The sequence below is a fragment of the Myotis daubentonii genome, chromosome 2, assembly GCF_963259705.1.
Source record: "Myotis daubentonii chromosome 2, mMyoDau2.1, whole genome shotgun sequence".
NCBI lineage: Eukaryota > Metazoa > Chordata > Mammalia > Chiroptera > Vespertilionidae > Myotis > Myotis daubentonii.
In genome coordinates this window covers 220,499,975-220,516,330 of record NC_081841.1, presented here as the reverse complement: position 1 = coordinate 220,516,330, position 16,356 = coordinate 220,499,975, and the positions used below count along the sequence as shown (strand labels likewise).

The window sequence follows — 16,356 nt, the reverse complement described above, 5'->3', positions numbered from 1 at the left end:
AAATAAAACGACACCCAACAAGTCAGGTCGGAGTGCAGAGGGAACGCCGGACTCCCTCCGTTTCCACGGGAAATGACAGCTGGGGTCTATGTGAAAGTGTGTCTACATGCGACCTCAGGAGATGTTCAAGGTCGCAGTGCTTCACACACAGCGGACGGGTCACGAGAATTCTCGCTTCATATCATACAGCGTTTTACAAAGATCATACTTTAAAGAGATAGTAGCTTGTAAGAACACATAATAAATAACTTCAAAATGCAATGGGTACTTAACTTTAAAGCGTGCCTTTAACATTTATGTAAAACGATTTTTGTACTCGTTCAATAGAAACTTACCTGGGCACTGGGTAAAGCTGGGAATAAAACTACTAGTCCGCAGTGTGTTAAGTTGGTGATAGTGGACAACAACCACACTTTCCCTGCTCTCACACATGCACACACACTCACACATACACAGCCACACACACGTGCATGCACACATACACTCGTGTACACACACGTTCCTACGCACACACTCATCTACACACGCATGCCCCCACACACTCGTGCATACACACATTTCCACACATGTACACACTCGTGTGCACACTCATACATACAGCCACACCTCCGTGCTTGCACACACACACACACATGCACGCACACGCTCATGCACACACACTCATGCACTCACACACTCGTGTGCACATGAAGTCCATCTGGCACGGGGAGGACGGTGCAGGGAAAGGGCTCACCTTCCTCGTCCAGGGACACGGAGCGCACAATGACGGGGCTGGAGTAGGCGGGCAGGAGCGCGGGCAGGTTGGAGGGCACGGCGTAGCCGCAGGGCACGGGCACCGAGTACCCGCTGGGCACGTGCAGGCTCACGCCCTCCTCCTGGGCCTCGGGGTCTGGGGGCGCAGGCTGCTCTTCCTGGAAGGGCGTGATGTCGATGATGGAGTAGGGGTTCACTCTCGCTGGGACCCCAAGCTTAGTCGGTTCCACCGGCGCGCCCTTGTCGGTCCCTGTCCCGTCTGCCCCTCCTGGAGGCAAACCCAGTGTCAGGCCCACGCGCTCGGGCAGCAGTGCCCCCCCCCCCACCAGCGCCAGGGCTCCTGGAGGGTCCCTCCCTGGGCCACGGCGTGCAGGGCGCACCCGACCTCGGGAGGGAGAATCTGGGGCAGGAGGGCCCGTGGCCTGGTGAGAGCTTCTGCTACAGACAAGGAAACGCAAGGCTGGCCCGACCGTCCATGGGCAGCGAGTAAGGCAGCCAGGCCCCTCCTGGCACCGACATGGAAAGTCCTGCATCGGACCCGCCCCAGCAGCACCGCTTAAATGCAAAGCGCCTTCCCGGTCGGCAGCGGCACACGGATGAGGCCGTTCTAACTAGCCCAGGAGCCCCTGGCCCTCCAACGTGTACAAGGGGGCACACGGGCAAGACGGACACCCTGGAAGCAGCGCAAGTTCGGAGACACCCGGCCGTTTCCATGCAGGCATTCCAGCTCCCACGTCACGGACCAGCACACCTCCCCCGGGACCCCGCCCAGCTGCCCTTCCTGCGGGGAGGGGGGGGTGGCGGCCTGGGTCCGCGGGCCGCCCGGCACTCACCTGAGCTGGTGGGGGCGGCGGCTCCCACGTGCCCAGCCTCGGGGGCGCCCGGGGCTCCTCTGTCCGCTTCTGGAACCTCATCTCCGCTGTCAAAATCGAACTGTTCTCCCTCCTCCTCCTCCTCCTCCTCCTCATTATTGTTCGGATCGTATTTTACCTCATTTCCTACAGTTTAACAGAAATGACAGTGTTAACAGGTATCACCAGCAAAACCACGTCCACGTTCCGGACAGAGACGGCTGGGGGCGAGGTGCCGGCCGCCCCGGTGCTGGGGGAGACCTTCGGGGTGGGCGTGGGGGTTGGCGCTCTGACTTCCTCATGGGCCCCCCAACTCACGGTGGGAAAGGAAGGGGAGGAGAGCACTTTCCTCATCGGAGACCTTCCCCCATGGCCAGAGAGCCGGGGAAGCTCCCAGCCCAGTGGGTGATGAGCCACGGGTGGGAGGGGGGAGGGCGGGGGCTTAAGTCCCTGGTTCCCATTCCTGGGACACAAGGATCCTCGGGCGGAACCTGGGCCGCGAGCTTCGTCACCCCCCGCAGCTCTGTCCTAGGCTGCTCTTTCGGGAGGCCAGGAAGCTGGGAGGCCGGGAGGCTGGGAGGCTGGGAGGCTGGGAGGCCAGGAAGCTGGGAAGCTGGGAGGCCGGGAGGTTGAGAGGCTGGGAGGCTGGGAGGCCGGGAGGCTGGGAGGCTTGGAGGCTGAGAGGCTGGGAGGCCGGGAAGCTAGGAGGCCAGGAGGCCGGGAGGCCAGGAGGGCAAAGGCCTGCGGACGTGCGGCTTTTACAGCACAAACCACGGGTCCTGCGGACTAGGTGGCCGCAATCCCAAATCACAGAGCGGGGCTCTCTTTAAAAATTTGCAGGGAAAAGCAAACCTGGAACTAAAAGGGTGTAAAATGGCATTGCAAGCCTCTATGTTGACCTGTGTTTTGTGTATGTTACAGATAAAAATACTTACGAGATTAAATTTATAAATATTTTCTTTAAAAAGAAATGGGTGAAAGGATCAAAAGGTACAAACTTCCAGCCCGGCCGGCGTGGCTCAGTGGTTGAGCATCGACCTAGGAACCAGGAGGTCATGGGTTCGATTCCTGGTCAGGGCACAGGCCCGGGCTGCAGGCTTGATCCCCAGAAGGGGGCGTGCAGGAGGCAGCCGATCAATGATTCTCTCATCACGGATGTTCCTCTCTCGCTCTCTCCCCCGTCCTCTCTCTGAAGTCGGTAAATATATAAAAACCAACAGCAACAAGAGAAACCCCCCAGGAGGCGCTTCCTGCCGCCGCAGCCGGGGGAGGAGGGGCACATCCTAGGGTCTCCGGGAGGAAGCAGACACTTCCTCTCCGGGAATGAGGAGAGAGGCCCAGAGTCCCGCCCCTTCCCTGCCGCCGGGAGGGGGCCGCGGGGACCCAGGGCGGCCGCCCCCACCTGTCCGTGGCACACAGGGCCCGAGGGACAGTCGAGAGCACGTTCCCCTAGCTTTCCCATGTTTTGGAACAATGACCAATAGTGAAGTGGGACCCAGAAAAGGCTTCAGGGAAGTCTGTTGAACAGGCTGTCCCGATCGGCGTGTACGCGGGGCCTTTCCCACGGCGCCGCCAGCCCTGCACCGTGTCCGTCCTTCCTCCGCGCCCCGTCGCTCAGCACTTACCCCCCGGAAACTATGGGAATCTTTCAGGACTGGAGTAGCAGGATACCCTTTTTGGCTTTTGTTTTTTAAATACGTTTTATTGATTTTTACAGAGAAGAAGGGAGAGGGATGGAGAGTTAGAAACATCGATGAGAGAGATCAATCAGCTGCCTCCTGCACACCCGCCACTGGGGATGCGCCCGCAACCCAGGTACATGCCCTTGACCGGAATCGAACCTGGGACCCTTCAGTCCGCAGGCCGACGCTCTATCCACCGAGCCAAACGGTTCGGCAGCAGGATAGTTTTGAAGAAACAACCGAGGTGTCTTATAATGAAAGATCATTTTTCAGATGAGGACCCACTTGTGCAATGAGACGCTGGGGCACGATGAGGAACTCTCAATAACATGGAGAGGCGTTCAGGAATGTAGTGTTTAAATGTGTCTCTTCACTCATTTACTAGGAGATAGCGGATGTGGGAGGGTGTGGGGGCTGGGGCCGGGGTGCCCGCCATGGAAACCGGTCTGGTGATGACGCGCAATCACCCTTGGGCCCGCGGTCCCCCTGCTGAAAGCCGGGGCTCAGACGGCCTCGCGTGCACTGCGCTCACAGACGCCGAGGGGGGTGCACCCACGAGTCCGGGGCGGGTCAGCGGATAAACAAAACGAGCCCATCGCCCACGGAGTGTCCTCGGTCCTGCAGCGGAGGAGACGCTGCCACCTGCGGCCACGCGAGGGGCCTGAGGCCACTGCCCAGCGAGAGGGCAGCGCAGAGGACCGACACCGAGATCCCACTCGGGGGTCCCTGGAGCCGTCGGTTCAGAGACAGGAGGGGGGTGGTGCTGGGGGCAGGTGGAGTGAGTGTTGAGTGGGACGGCGTGTCAGTGTGGGAAGATGAGAGTGCTCTGGGGGTGGTGGTGACGGTGGTAACGTGGCCCCTGACCCCGCTGAGTGGGGTCCCATGGGGAGATGGTCAGCGCTGTGCTATGGACACTTCTCCACAAGAGAAGACCCCGCCCTCCGCGCAGGCAGCCTGAAGTGCGACTGTCACAGCGGCCGCCTCTGCATGCTGCAGACACAGCGGAACCTCGGTTCTCGAACTTAACTCGTTCCAGAAGGCTGTTGGAAAACTGAATCATTGTCCCCATTAGAAATCACGGGAATTGAATTAATCCATTTCAGACCCCCACATGACCCCCCGTTTTAACCTTCCTTGTTTCCAGCACATGTCTTCTGTACTGTTTAATCGACAAATAAACACTTTAAAAACAGGAGAGCCCTAGTCGGTGTGGCTCAGTGGCTAGAGCGTCGGCCTACAGACCAAAGGGTCCCGGATTCGATTCCAGTCAAGGGCACGTACCTTGGTTCCAGGCTCCTTCCTGGCCCAAGCCGGAGCCCTGGTCAGAGCTCAAGCAAGAGGCAACCAATCAATGTGTTTCTCTCACATCGATGTTTCCCTCTCTCCTCCACTCTCCCTCACTCTCAAATTTTTGTGCACCGAGCCACTCGTTAATAAGAAGCAACAAAAGCCAAACAACATGAAAATGTTCACAGCACACGTTCCTGGGACATTAACCACGTGAGGTTTGGTGGAGAACTGACTCCACTCGCGCATCTCTCCTTTGCCGCCCGAGGGACGCGTGACCGATCACACGGTGTCGACAGGAAAGGGTGTCAGGCTGAGAGGCGAACTGGCTGAGATGGGAGACGCTCGAGAACCGAGGGAGACTGTAATCGGCATTTTCTCTGTGTTTTTCTGCATTTCTCGAAGTTTCCACAACAAGCACACGTGTCCGCTTGTCCGTCTCCTCTTTGTGGAGACGCTCATGTTTAACTAAAACACAAAGCCACCCGCTCCCCAGAAGCTGCAAGAGCAAGTCTGTTCCATGACCTCGAGTCCCAGCCGAGGCCGTAAGAAACAAGCCCGGCAAGGGCCCTGGCCCCACGCGGTCGCCGACGCGCGCACGTCCCCAGCCCCGAGTCCCCACGCAGGAGAAGAGCGTGCCGTGGGGAAGCGTGTCGGGCTCCGGCACTAAGGCGCCACCTATTCACTGAATAAGCTGGTGAAGGAGCGCTAGAGCCATCCGTCTCCGGAGGGGAAGCGCAGACGTGTCCAGGGCACCTCCCAGGTCCACAGTCACCATCTAAGTTCACGTTGCCAACCAGCACCCGGGCGCGGCGACAGAAAAGAGCCCTGTTCTGAGGGCGGCCGGGCACAGGCTCAGACATGGGCCTGACTCTGAGACACACACGGCTCCTTCTGTCGGCACTCGCCTCCCGAAGTTACGGCTCACGCTGCTGAGCCTTAACGATTAGGTCACCCCCACAAGTGACTTCCAGGACTGTTTCTAAGAAGAATAGAGCTTTGAAAGATGAGGCACAAAACAAGCTCCTAAACACTTGGGAAGGAGCGAAGCAAAGCGTGAACTTCGGGCCCTAAACGCACGCCCCCCATGAAGGGGACAGTGGTTGTGCCGAGTGTCCTCAGGTCTACGTGGTGACTCTCAGCCCCTTCCCTGCCCCCCTCTCCCCTTTCCCCTCCCCTCCCCACAAAACAGGAGGCAGCGCCTCAGTAGGTCACACAGGGAGAGGCAGGAGCTGCTGAGGACGGGTGCCCTGTTCGCCATGTGCCACGCAACTCTCGGGTGAGACTGGCCTGCCAACTGCTCACTCCCCAGACACTTGTGCAAAGAATGAGTGAATGAGTGAGTGAGTGAGTGAATGAATGAGTGAGTGAGTGAGTGAATGAGTGAGTGAGTGAGTGAATGAGTGAGTGAGTGAATGAGTGAGTGAGTGAATGAGTGAATGAGTGAGTGAGTGAATGAGTGAGTGAGTGAATGAATGAGTGAGTAAATGAGTGAGTGGACAAGTGAGTGAGTGAATGAATGAGTGAGTGAGTGAGTGAGTGAGTGAGTGAGTGAGTGAGTGAATAAGTGAGTGGACAAGTGAGTGGACAAGTGAGTGGACAAGTGAGTGAGTGAATGAATGAGTGAGTGAGTGAGTGAGTGAGTGAATGAGTGAGTAAATGAGTGAGTGGACAAGTAAGTGAGTGAGTGAATGAATGAGTGAGCGAGTGAGTGAGTGAATAAGTGAGTGGACAAGTGAGTGGACAAGTGAGTGAGTGAATGAATGAGTGAGTGAGTGAATGAGTGAGTGAGTGAATGAGTGAATGAATGAATGAGTGAATGAGTGAGTGACTGAATGAGTGAGTGAACAAGTGAGTGAGTGAGTGAGTGAGTGAGTGAATGAGTAAGTGAACCAGTGAGTGAGTGAACGAGTGAGTGAACGAGTGAGGGAGTGAGTGAACAAGTGAGTGAATGAGTGAGTGAATGAGTGAGTGAGTGAGGGAGGGAGTGAGGGAGGGAGTGAACGAGTGAGTGAACGAGTGAGTGAATGAGTGAGTGAATGAGTGAGTAAACGAATGAACGAGTGAGTGAATGAGTGAATAAGTGAACAAATGAGAGTGAGTGAGTGAACAAGTGAGAGTGAGTGAACGAGTGAATGAGTGAACAAGTGAGAGTGAGTGAACGAGTGAATGAATGAGTGAGTGAACAAGTGAGTGAACAAGTGAGAGTGAGTGAACGAGTGAATGAATGAGTGAGTGAACAAGTGAGTGAACAAGTGAGAGTGAGTGAACGAGTGAGTGAACGAGTGAGTGAACAAGTGAGAGTGAGTGAATGAGTGAGCGAGTGAGAGTGAGTGAGTGAGTGAGTGAATAAATGGTGAGCAGATGAGTGGTTTCAAACATGTTCCCGCCAAGAACACTAATTTCCCCAATAGAACTGCAAGCAGAATCCCAATCCGCAGAATGGAATGAGAGTAACAAAGAAATCCCTCCGAAGGTGTAGGTCTTCCTTTGACCGCGGTGCCTCACGCAGCGCCTCTGAGGCGCTAGGGGCCTGGGCGCCCTGGTGCTGCCCCTGCTCACGGACACACATCGAAGCTGTGGGAGCGGCCTCTGCGCCCTCCCGGCCAGGTCCGTCCCCCAGAGCAGGAAGCACACCACAGATCCTCAGAAAGCACGCTGCCGCTCTGCACCCCTGTCCTGGCGGCAAGACCCCACGCGCCAGGCTATGCCCTCGCTCGCGGTGACCGCATGTGCCCTGACCGGCAACTGAATGGTGACCTCTAGGAGATGGGGCAGCGCTCCATCCACTGAGCCACACCGGCCGGCTCCCGTGCATATTTCAGTGACAAAGAGGTTTCTGCTTCTCACTGTGAGTCACGCAGTGAAAATGTTACGTTTCTAATCCCACGGGCTGCAAGTCCGTTAGGGTTCTGGGCTGCCCAGAGCAGGGGAGGTGGCCCAGGGAAGGTGTGGGCATCCATCTGCCAGAGTCTGCCCAGCTGCCCACGCACCAGAGCCAGCCAGACCTGCAGCCACAGTTCCAGCGTCCCCTCTGGCGCTGGTGACGCAGGCCTGGGAGACGGGTGGGCTGGCCTGGCCCCCAGCGAGCGCCCGCCGCAGGGCTCAGGGCAGGGACAGGCCACCCACCCCCACCCCACGCCCCTACGCCAACAGCCCTCCAGGACGGCTCGCCCACTCATAGCCTGAACGCTCCAGCCAGGTCAGCACAGCGAGGACCAGTGAAAGAACTCGCGTGTTTCAGTTCAGAGATAAAAGTCACACATTTTGTTCCCGAGGCCTAAAGAGCAAGAGTTAATTATAATACGAAAGTTTTATCTAAGATGCCATGTTTCTCTTATTTCTGATGAAGGCTATTTTGTTTTTAAATCTTTTATTGTTTAAAACAAAGAAGGAGTGTTGTAAGAGGCAGCTGCCCTGGGCCCTCCAACAAGGGGCTGCTCACATCCTTCCCGCCTCCTCCTGGCCCTGGGTGGCACTGGGGTGGCAGCCACTGGGGTGGCACTGCCTGTGCTGCAGGGGACTGTCCCCCAGATCAAGGCCAGGCCCTCACAGGCCACGCCCCCAGGCTGGCTCCCCCCTCTCCCCCAGCTGTTCTTCTCACCAGGTCTGAGCTCCCTGCTGAGGTCCCCGTGTGGTCCTGCTGCTCAGGCACCAACATCCCGTGCAGTGCGGCACCCGCACCAACACGGACACACAGACCCACCGGACAGAAGTGGGAGCCAGAAATAAAGCCTCAGTATGACACCTCCCGGGTACCCCCCCAGGCAGGAACAGCTGCGCAGAGGTGAATGCGTTCACCGCCCGCCCCACCCACCCCCAGCCTCCCCTTAGGTGTCAGAGCTCACGCAGCCACTGGGTGGGCACCTGGAGCTGTGGTTTGGTGAGGCCCCAGGAGGACACACCGCGGGTGACGTTGGGTGTCCGCGTTTGAGGGTGGGGGGGAGCAGCGCTGGTCTCCCTCCTTCTCGGTTAAACCCACCACAGTCAGGTCCAGCCCAGAAACACTAACCGCAGGGACGCCCACGAGGAGGAAACCCGCAGCGATGAAACGACAGCGAGAACGCACCGGCTCGACCCGCCTCCAGCGAGGCCCAGCCTTACCTTCAGCAGCGGCAGCGGGGGCTGGCGGCTCCGGCTCGGGCTCGGGCTCCGGGGGGTCCATGCTGTGCGGCTCCGGGAGCCTGGCCCTGGCCCTGGGCAGCCCTGCGGGAGGAGAGAGGCCGTCAGGGCAGGCGGGAGCTGCCCAGCCCACAGGCGCCCCAGCACCAGCACTGGGGAGGGGGGGACGCTGGGTCTCAGTCACAGCCGCTACGGGAGAGCTCCCCCCTGCCAGTCACAGGCCCACAGGGCAGGAACCTCCAGAAATAACCAGGGCGAATCCAGGGTCCCGTCCCACCTCGCCCAGCAGCAGCCAGGGCTCCCCACCGCCACGCGGTCACCCCAGCGCCCCTCTTCCTCCAGACACAGGCCGAGGGGAGACGGGACACGCGGGTACACATGTGGCTTCCTCTTCAGCCAGCACTGCGGGGTTTGGTTTGGTATATATTTTGTTTGCTTGTTTAATATATTTTTATGGATTTCAGAGAGGAAGGGAGAGGGAGAGAGAGAAACATCAGTGATGAGAGAGAATCATGGATCGGCTGCCCCCTGCACGCCCCCTACTGGGGATGGAGCCTGCAACCTGGGCCTGTGCCCTGGCCAGGATCAAACCCGGGACCCCTCAGTCCACAGGCCGACGCTCTATCCGCTGAGCCACACCAGCCAGGGCCACTGCGGGTTCTGAATGAAGAGCCGTTGCCCAGGATGGAGACCGGGGCTGGCTGCTCTCCCAACCCGATCTCTGCAGGCGGCGTCCGTTTCTCTTTCTGCATCTCTCACTGCCCACGGGCCGAAGGAGAACCGAGTCCGAGCAGCGTGTGACATCAGAAGGTGGGGAGCGGGTCCCTGTGGCTGGGGCGGCACCTGCCCGGCTCCCAGCACAGCCGCTCCACAGTCCAGGCCACACACTGCAGGGCGACCCTCGCGGGTCCCCAGGAGCCCGGGCGGGGAGAAGGGGGGAAAGCGCAGAGGGGGGAGGCACTGACACCCCAGCCTCACCGCCAGGGGCAGCCGCGCCCTAGCCGACGTCAGGTCCCTCCTCGCGGGCAGGGCGGCTCTGCAGTCCCCGCAGCCTCTGGCTGCCACCCCCTGGAGCTGCTGCCCCCTCGTTACCAGGAGGCCGCTTGTCTGGCGCTCACGGGGCACAGCCCACGCCGCTGCCAGCCCGGAGATGGTGAGGCCCTTTCGGAATCGCCCATGGAGGGCAGAGAGTTCCTGTGAGGCCGCCCACCTCTCCCCGGCCCCGCCCCCAGCCGCTGCCCCACCGCCCGGGGCCAGGCTCAGACCCACGGGCGGGTGACTAAGAGGACAGGACACCGATTCCTCCACGGAGCTCGGCCCCGGAAGCCAAGGCCCTGTGGCCTCCCGAACATGCTCAGCGGCCTTCCCCACCCTGGCCGCGTCCTCACTGACCCCCAGGGCTCCGACCCTGACAGCTCAGCAGGCCCTCACTGACCCCCAGGACTCCGATCCTGACAGCTCAGCAGGTCCTCACTGACCCCCAAGACTCAGATCCTGACAGCTCGGCAGGTCCTCACTGACCCCCAAGACTCAGATCCTGACAGCTCGGCAGGTCCTCACTGACCCCCAAGACTCAGATCCTTACAGCTCAGCAGGTCCTCACTGACCCCCAGGACTCGGATCCTGACAGCTCGGCAGGTGCCCTACGCACTCAGGCCACTTGGACACCAGGCGGAAGGAAGGCAGAGGATGGTGGATTGGGGTCCCGCCAAGCGCCCCCAGAGACAGAGCCGCCCAACCAGCCGGAAGGCTCCTCTCCAATGGGCTTGAGTCCCGCGTGAGCATAAACACCCCTATTCCAGCCACTGCCTCCGTGTCCTGACCCCCCAAACCCGGCTGAAGCCACACTGCGTCCCCATCAGAGACACAGGCAATCGACAGCTGAAACGGCTGCTGCAATGGCGCCTCCATCCAGGCGCCCTTCGCGGACGCTCCTGTCTGGCCGGCTGTCCTCCATCCCAGCGAGAGATGAGAGCTCGAAACTCACGCATACATTTGACTTTGGAGTCTGCCCGTCCACGCTGCTTCTTTAACATAATAATGACGTCCACGTGTGGGGGTCCGGCCCCCACGGCCAGATCGCAAGCCTCCCGCCCGGTCAGAAGCACAGCGTGGCCGGCCAGCGTGGCCCAGGAATTGAGCATCGACCTAGGAACCGGGAGGTCACGGTTCAATTCCTGGTCAGGGCACAGGCCCAGGTTGCAGGCTCCATCCCCAGTATCAGGTGTGCAGGAGGCAGCCGATCCATGATTCTCTCTCCTCATGGATGTTGCTGTCTCTCTCCTTCTCCCTTCCTCTCTGAAATCAATAAAGATGTATTTAAATAAACTTTTTAAAAGCACAGCCTGTGCCCCGGAGGCCCAGAGGCCTGCATGGTGACCGGTGGCAGAGTGGTCAGTCCTTCCGTTTTCTGCATCAATTCCCAGGCGACTCGCTGCGTGGAGGGTCTGAGGCTGAGACTGTGCGGCCAGTGGGCAGCCCGGGGGGAGGGAGCACAGGCTCAGGTCCCAGCGGAGTCGCTCTGAGCAGGATGACTGAATGTGCGGCCGCCCCACGCCCCCTTGCACCACGGCCACGGCACAGCGTGACAGCGGCGACACTATTTTACTTTAAAAAGCCATGCCTAGCACCAGAAGTGGTTCATGGAAGAGGGATGCTTCAAACCTAAAAGAAGTATTTTGAATATTTTAAAAAGTCCTTTAAATATTGTTTACTGAAAACATAAACCATGGGCAGCCGGCGGGCAGCCCTTCCCCCGGCAGGTGTGCAGGTGTGCGCTCCTGCGAAGATGAAAGAAGAGCGGGCCGTAGAAGGACACGGGTGCCTGGTCGTTTTTATGAAGCGACTGCTCATCTGAAAACCCTCACACAAAAGCAAATAGAGAAGCGAACACAATCTTCGAGGCTCCGCCAGGCAGAGGCTGACCCGGGTCCGGAAGAGGAGGCAGTGGGGGGGTGAGGGGGCAGGTGACAGGGTCCTCCCCCGGCTCTGCACCCGCCTCACCTGCTCTCAGGCAGGACACCCTGCGACCATAACCGAGGACAGGACCCGGCCCTGCCCTCACCCTGCAGGACACAGCCCTGGCCTCCTCCGGGGGACCTCGCCAAGTTTCCCAGGATGCCCCCCCCTCATTCCCCCACCACCCCACTTCCAGGAGGCTTAACTGAGCACTCTCCCCCATCCCAACGTCTCACACCTGCGTCCCCCTGCGTCCTACTCCCCTCCACTCCCCTCCTTCTGCGGGAGCTATGACGTCTGAACCCAACATGCCCGTGCCCGATGTGGCAAGATCCAAGCGGACGTGGCAAGAGAGAGCCGAGCGTTTCATTGCGGCGTCTCTACGCTGCCTGGTGCAAGAAGAGAATAACGCAGCGCACGGCAGGGCCTCCACGTTGCTATGAGGATGTTTTTCAAAACGATCGTTCAGAGGAGGACGGCGGAAATCACTGCATCTTCCCTCTGCCCCAGCGGACGCACAGCACTTGGTGTAAAGAGCGTTCTCACACACCTGCCTTCCGGCGGTGCTGAGTCAGCTGAAGGCCTGTGAGGTAACGGGCGAGAGGGGGACCGTCCACACCGCCCAGGGCGCCTCTGCCCACAGTCCCCCAGCGGCTCCTCTCACCACAGAAATGACTCCGGAGAAAATGTGCATCTCAAAACAGCAACTCGATGAAGGTGGTCCTATAGAAAGTCGGCCTTAACTTTTACAGATAAAAAGCCGCTCTGAAAGGACTGCGTTTGACCTCTCCCCTGACTGTCCGCCCGCCTGGACGGGGCAATAATCCATCATGAAAAGGCACCTGACACCAACCGCCTTCCTTACTGACCAGCCACCCTGATGTCCGTACCCGACGACAAGGCCGCCGTGCAGCCCGCGGCCGGCGATGGCCACTGGGTCCCATCCCAGGGCCAAGCCACAGCAGCGGCCAGCGGTCAGCGGCCAGCGGCAATCGCATTGCAAAACACACAGCAGCCCTCTCCGCGGCCTTTTCCAGGAAGAGTTATCGCCCATGAGAGACCTCGACATGTGGACAGTGACAGCGCTGTCCGGGCGGCCCTCCCCAGAGGGGCAGTGAGCGGCCCCTGCAGGGAGCGGGCTGGGCAGCTGTGACCTGGGCTCGGCCACAGAGGACAGGAGCCCTGGGCGCGGACCCAGCGAGACCCTCTGCTCCAGCGGAAGCCAGCGCCCCGCACCCCGCGGCTGCTCGGGACACGGGCTCCCAGGGGAAGCCAGGACCTGCTCAGCCGTCCGCGCCCCGCACTCAGGCTCCCGCAGCGGGAGGGAGGCCAGGCGGGCGGCGCACCTGCGGACCAGGCCTCGCCCGCCCGCCGTTACCTGCGGGGACTGCGCGCACCGGTGGGGCATCTGCATCCTGAGGCCAGGATGCCGAGGGCTCGGCGCCCCAGGAAAATACCAGCGACTGCCCCCCGCAAACGCCTCCGCTCACCCCTCGCGGCTTCACTGCGGTCGGGCCCCATCCCCGACCCCCCACCCCGCCCAGGGGTCCCCAGCAGGTTCCTGGCTGTCCCCGAGTCTCGGCCCCATCGCCCTGTCCCCCCGGGCGGAGGGGACCCACCGAAAACGGGGTTCTGCTCCCAGGACCTGGCCCATTCCCTGCACTGCGCCCACGAGTCAGGGGCCACCAGATGAAGTTGGGGGGCTGCTCGCGGCCCCGGTAACCGCACTGTCTGTGGTGGGAACAGAGGGCACCGCGCTGAAGGTGGGGGGATGCCCAGGCCCGCAATCACCAAGCAGAGACCTCCGCCCCCGGGGGCCCGCAACTCACCCCGCCGGGCGCCCGCTGCCGTCCCTCCGAGCGCCCCTCTCCCCTCCCCGCGTCCGCCGCCGGGATGCGCTTCGGCCCCGCCCACGGGAGGACGGCCCCACCCCCACATCGTGATTGGCTGGTCCGGACGGCACCAGGAGCCTATTGGCTGAAGTGCCTGCCCATTCTTCAGCCGCGCCCCGCCCTCGCGCCCGCGCATTCCTGAGAGGCCACGTGGCTGCCCGCACCCTGCCCGCGGCCCAAGGCCCCGCCCGGCGGCGCGCGCGGGGGCGGGGGGCGCGGGACGGACCCCCAGAGCACCGGCCCCTCCCTCTGACCCCCGCCCTGCCCCGGCCGCCCCGGCTCCCGAGGAGCCAGCTGCCCTCTGACCCGCCGAGTCCTGGCTTGGGAAGGGCACGGACTTCCCGGAGTGCCCAGGCAATCCTTAGGGCGCCTCTCCCAGGGACTCCCCCAGTGCGCATGGCGGCAGCATCCGCGGCTGGGAAGAGCCTGATGGTGACAGGGTGGGCCTCCCTCACCTCCAGCTCGCCTCCCCCTCCCCTCCCCCAGGGCACATAGCGCCTGGGCCTGAAAACCTTGTGCGCCCCAGGTGTGTGAATCCGGGCAGGTGCAGAGCAGAGCGGGTCTAGGAGGAAGCTCAAGGAGGCGCGCTCCTGTGCCCAGTGCCTGTATGTAGATTACCATGAAAAAGGAAACAAAAGCCCGGCCCGTGTGGCTCAGTGGTTGAGCATCCACCTAGGAACCCGGAGGCCACAGTTCCATTCCCCATCAGGGCACACGCCCAGGTTGTGGGCTGGATCCCCAGTGTGGGGCGTGCAGGAGGCAGCTGATCCATGATTCTCTCTCATCAGAGACCAGAGGCCCAGTGCATGAAATCTGTGCACCAGTCGGGTCCCTAGGCCTGGCTGCAGTCAGAGCCGATGGGGGCCTGCCTTCGTTCTGTGGCGCCCCCTGGTGGTCAGCACACGTCATAGGGAGCCATCAAACTCCGGGTCTCCTGAGGGGACACTTTGCATGTTAGCCTTTTATATACATAGAAGATGTTCCTATCTCTCCCTTTCCCTTCCTCTCTGAAATCAATACAAAAAATATATATTTAAATAGATAAATAAAATAGAAAAAGGAAACAAAATATCATTATAATTATTACTAAAGGGAGAAACGTCGGAGCAACTTTAACAAGAATACAAAGAAACCAAAATGACGACTACGTTGCCGTTGCCCAGTCCCCTGGTCAGCACAGATGTGTCAGCAGATGCTACTCCCTCCCTCCTGCCCACATCTCTGCATCTACAAGGAACATGAAGTCAGAACTGCCTGGCCTTCCCCTGGTTTATGGAATAAATACAAAATCGCTGAATGTCCCCAAGCCAACGCCAACATTCAGCGCCCGAAAGCTCCATGCTCAGAAGTTCTTCCCTGCGACTTGTGATGACTGTAACTCACAGCTAACACTGCAGACGGCAAAGGTCAGCCAAGAAGGACAAGCAAGGCCATTATTTAGCAACGTTTGCTGCCAGCATGTGCTAGGGTTCTCTTAAGGGGACTGAGCTATTCAAATGCTATCTCAGGCCGTAACCGGTGTGGCTCCGTGGATGGAGCGTCGGCCTGTGGACTGAAAGGTTCCGGGTTTGATTCCGGTCAAGGGCATGGACATTGGTTGTGGGCACATCTCCAGTAGGGAGTGTGCAGGAGGCAGCTGACTGATATTTCTGTTTCATCGATGTTTCTAACTCTCTATCTCTCTCCCTTCCTCTCTGTAAAAAACCAATAAAATATATTTTAAAAAAATAAATAAATGCTATCTTAGGCCTATGCTAGAGAGCGAGTGGGTTAGGACAGACCTTTCCTCTCGGTGACTTTACTGTCCGAGAAGCTGTTTGAGTCTCTCTGCCACGGGTTCTTTGAGCGTCTCATTCGGTCTTCTCCCCAGTTGCCTTACTGGCCGCGGGCAAGGAGGTAAAGAAGCAAGTGGCATTCGTCCGGCGCCTCACCAGAATGCCCGGACATTTGCTCTGTTTTCCAGCCAGGGCAGCAGAAACAAGAAGGCAATCCGTGTAGCACCAGGTATGGAGGAAGCAATGGATTCAGGCCCAACTTGGGGATCCTTTTTTGGTTTCTGGGTCTTACAAACACTGTAATTACAGGAACCTCTGGGCTCCCATCTCACCATCTAGAACACGTGACTAAGGACATCTAGGTTGCAGGTGAGTTTGGAAGGTAGAACTGGACAAACATCTCAGTGTGGTGTCTGCAAGAGTGTGTGACCAGGAGCCACATAATAATTTGGACCCATCTTTTTTATTTTCTTCTCAGAACAAAGAAAACGTATTGAATCAGCTTTTCTCAGAAATGGCTCACAAGTTTGTTTTCAAAACCTTACGATCAAGAAGCTGCTATTGGGTCATTATTTTTTTAATTTTTTTTTTTACCAAGAAACTGTGTTGTTCTTGGCGCTGAGGGGACAAGCCGTGGCCCCATCATAACTAGAAGTACCGGGGGCAGCGTCCACTTGTCCCCGTGGCCTGTGACCCCGAAGCTCGGACCACCAGCAGGGCCAGTGGATGGGACCGCAGGGCCGTGCCGCCAGGTGGGGCTGGGCACGAAGAACTCTCACCCGGGACTCGGGCCCAGCCGTTCACTCCGCGCTCTTCCCAGACGCGGCGCCACGTTCTGTGAGCCCGGATGTGGGAAGTCGGGAATCCCACTCCGACTCCCTCTGACCCATGGGACCCTGAGGGAAGTTAGGTTCCGTTTTCAAATGCCTGGGGAGTTTCTGGCTTTCTTTTTCTTGTGCCTATGGCTTGATTCTAGACAATGTGGGGAGCCTGATTCAGTCCCCCAAGTCTTCCCTGAGAAAGAAGTTCTGCCCGT

General features: G+C 59.4%; 1 protein-coding gene across 9 annotated transcripts in view; it reads right to left on the bottom strand.

The window, feature by feature from the left end:
- The window catches only part of ARHGEF10 (Rho guanine nucleotide exchange factor 10), a 59,109-nt gene extending 45,413 nt beyond the window's left edge, over positions 1–13,696 (bottom strand). For 8 of the 9 annotated variants that reach the window (XM_059685827.1, XM_059685832.1, XM_059685834.1 and 5 more), the window contains exons 1-4: positions 13,483–13,696; positions 8,678–8,779; positions 1,587–1,751; positions 734–1,021 (exon numbers count right to left, since the gene is read on the bottom strand). In XM_059685827.1, the coding sequence (XP_059541810.1) occupies positions 734–1,021; positions 1,587–1,751; positions 8,678–8,779; positions 13,483–13,681 (754 nt within the window). In that variant the 5' untranslated portion in view covers positions 13,682–13,696. The remainder of the gene's footprint in view (positions 1–733; positions 1,022–1,586; positions 1,752–8,677; positions 8,780–13,482) is intronic. The other variant, XM_059685831.1, reaches the window with a different exon arrangement.
- Positions 13,697–16,356: the final 2,660 nt, after the last annotated feature.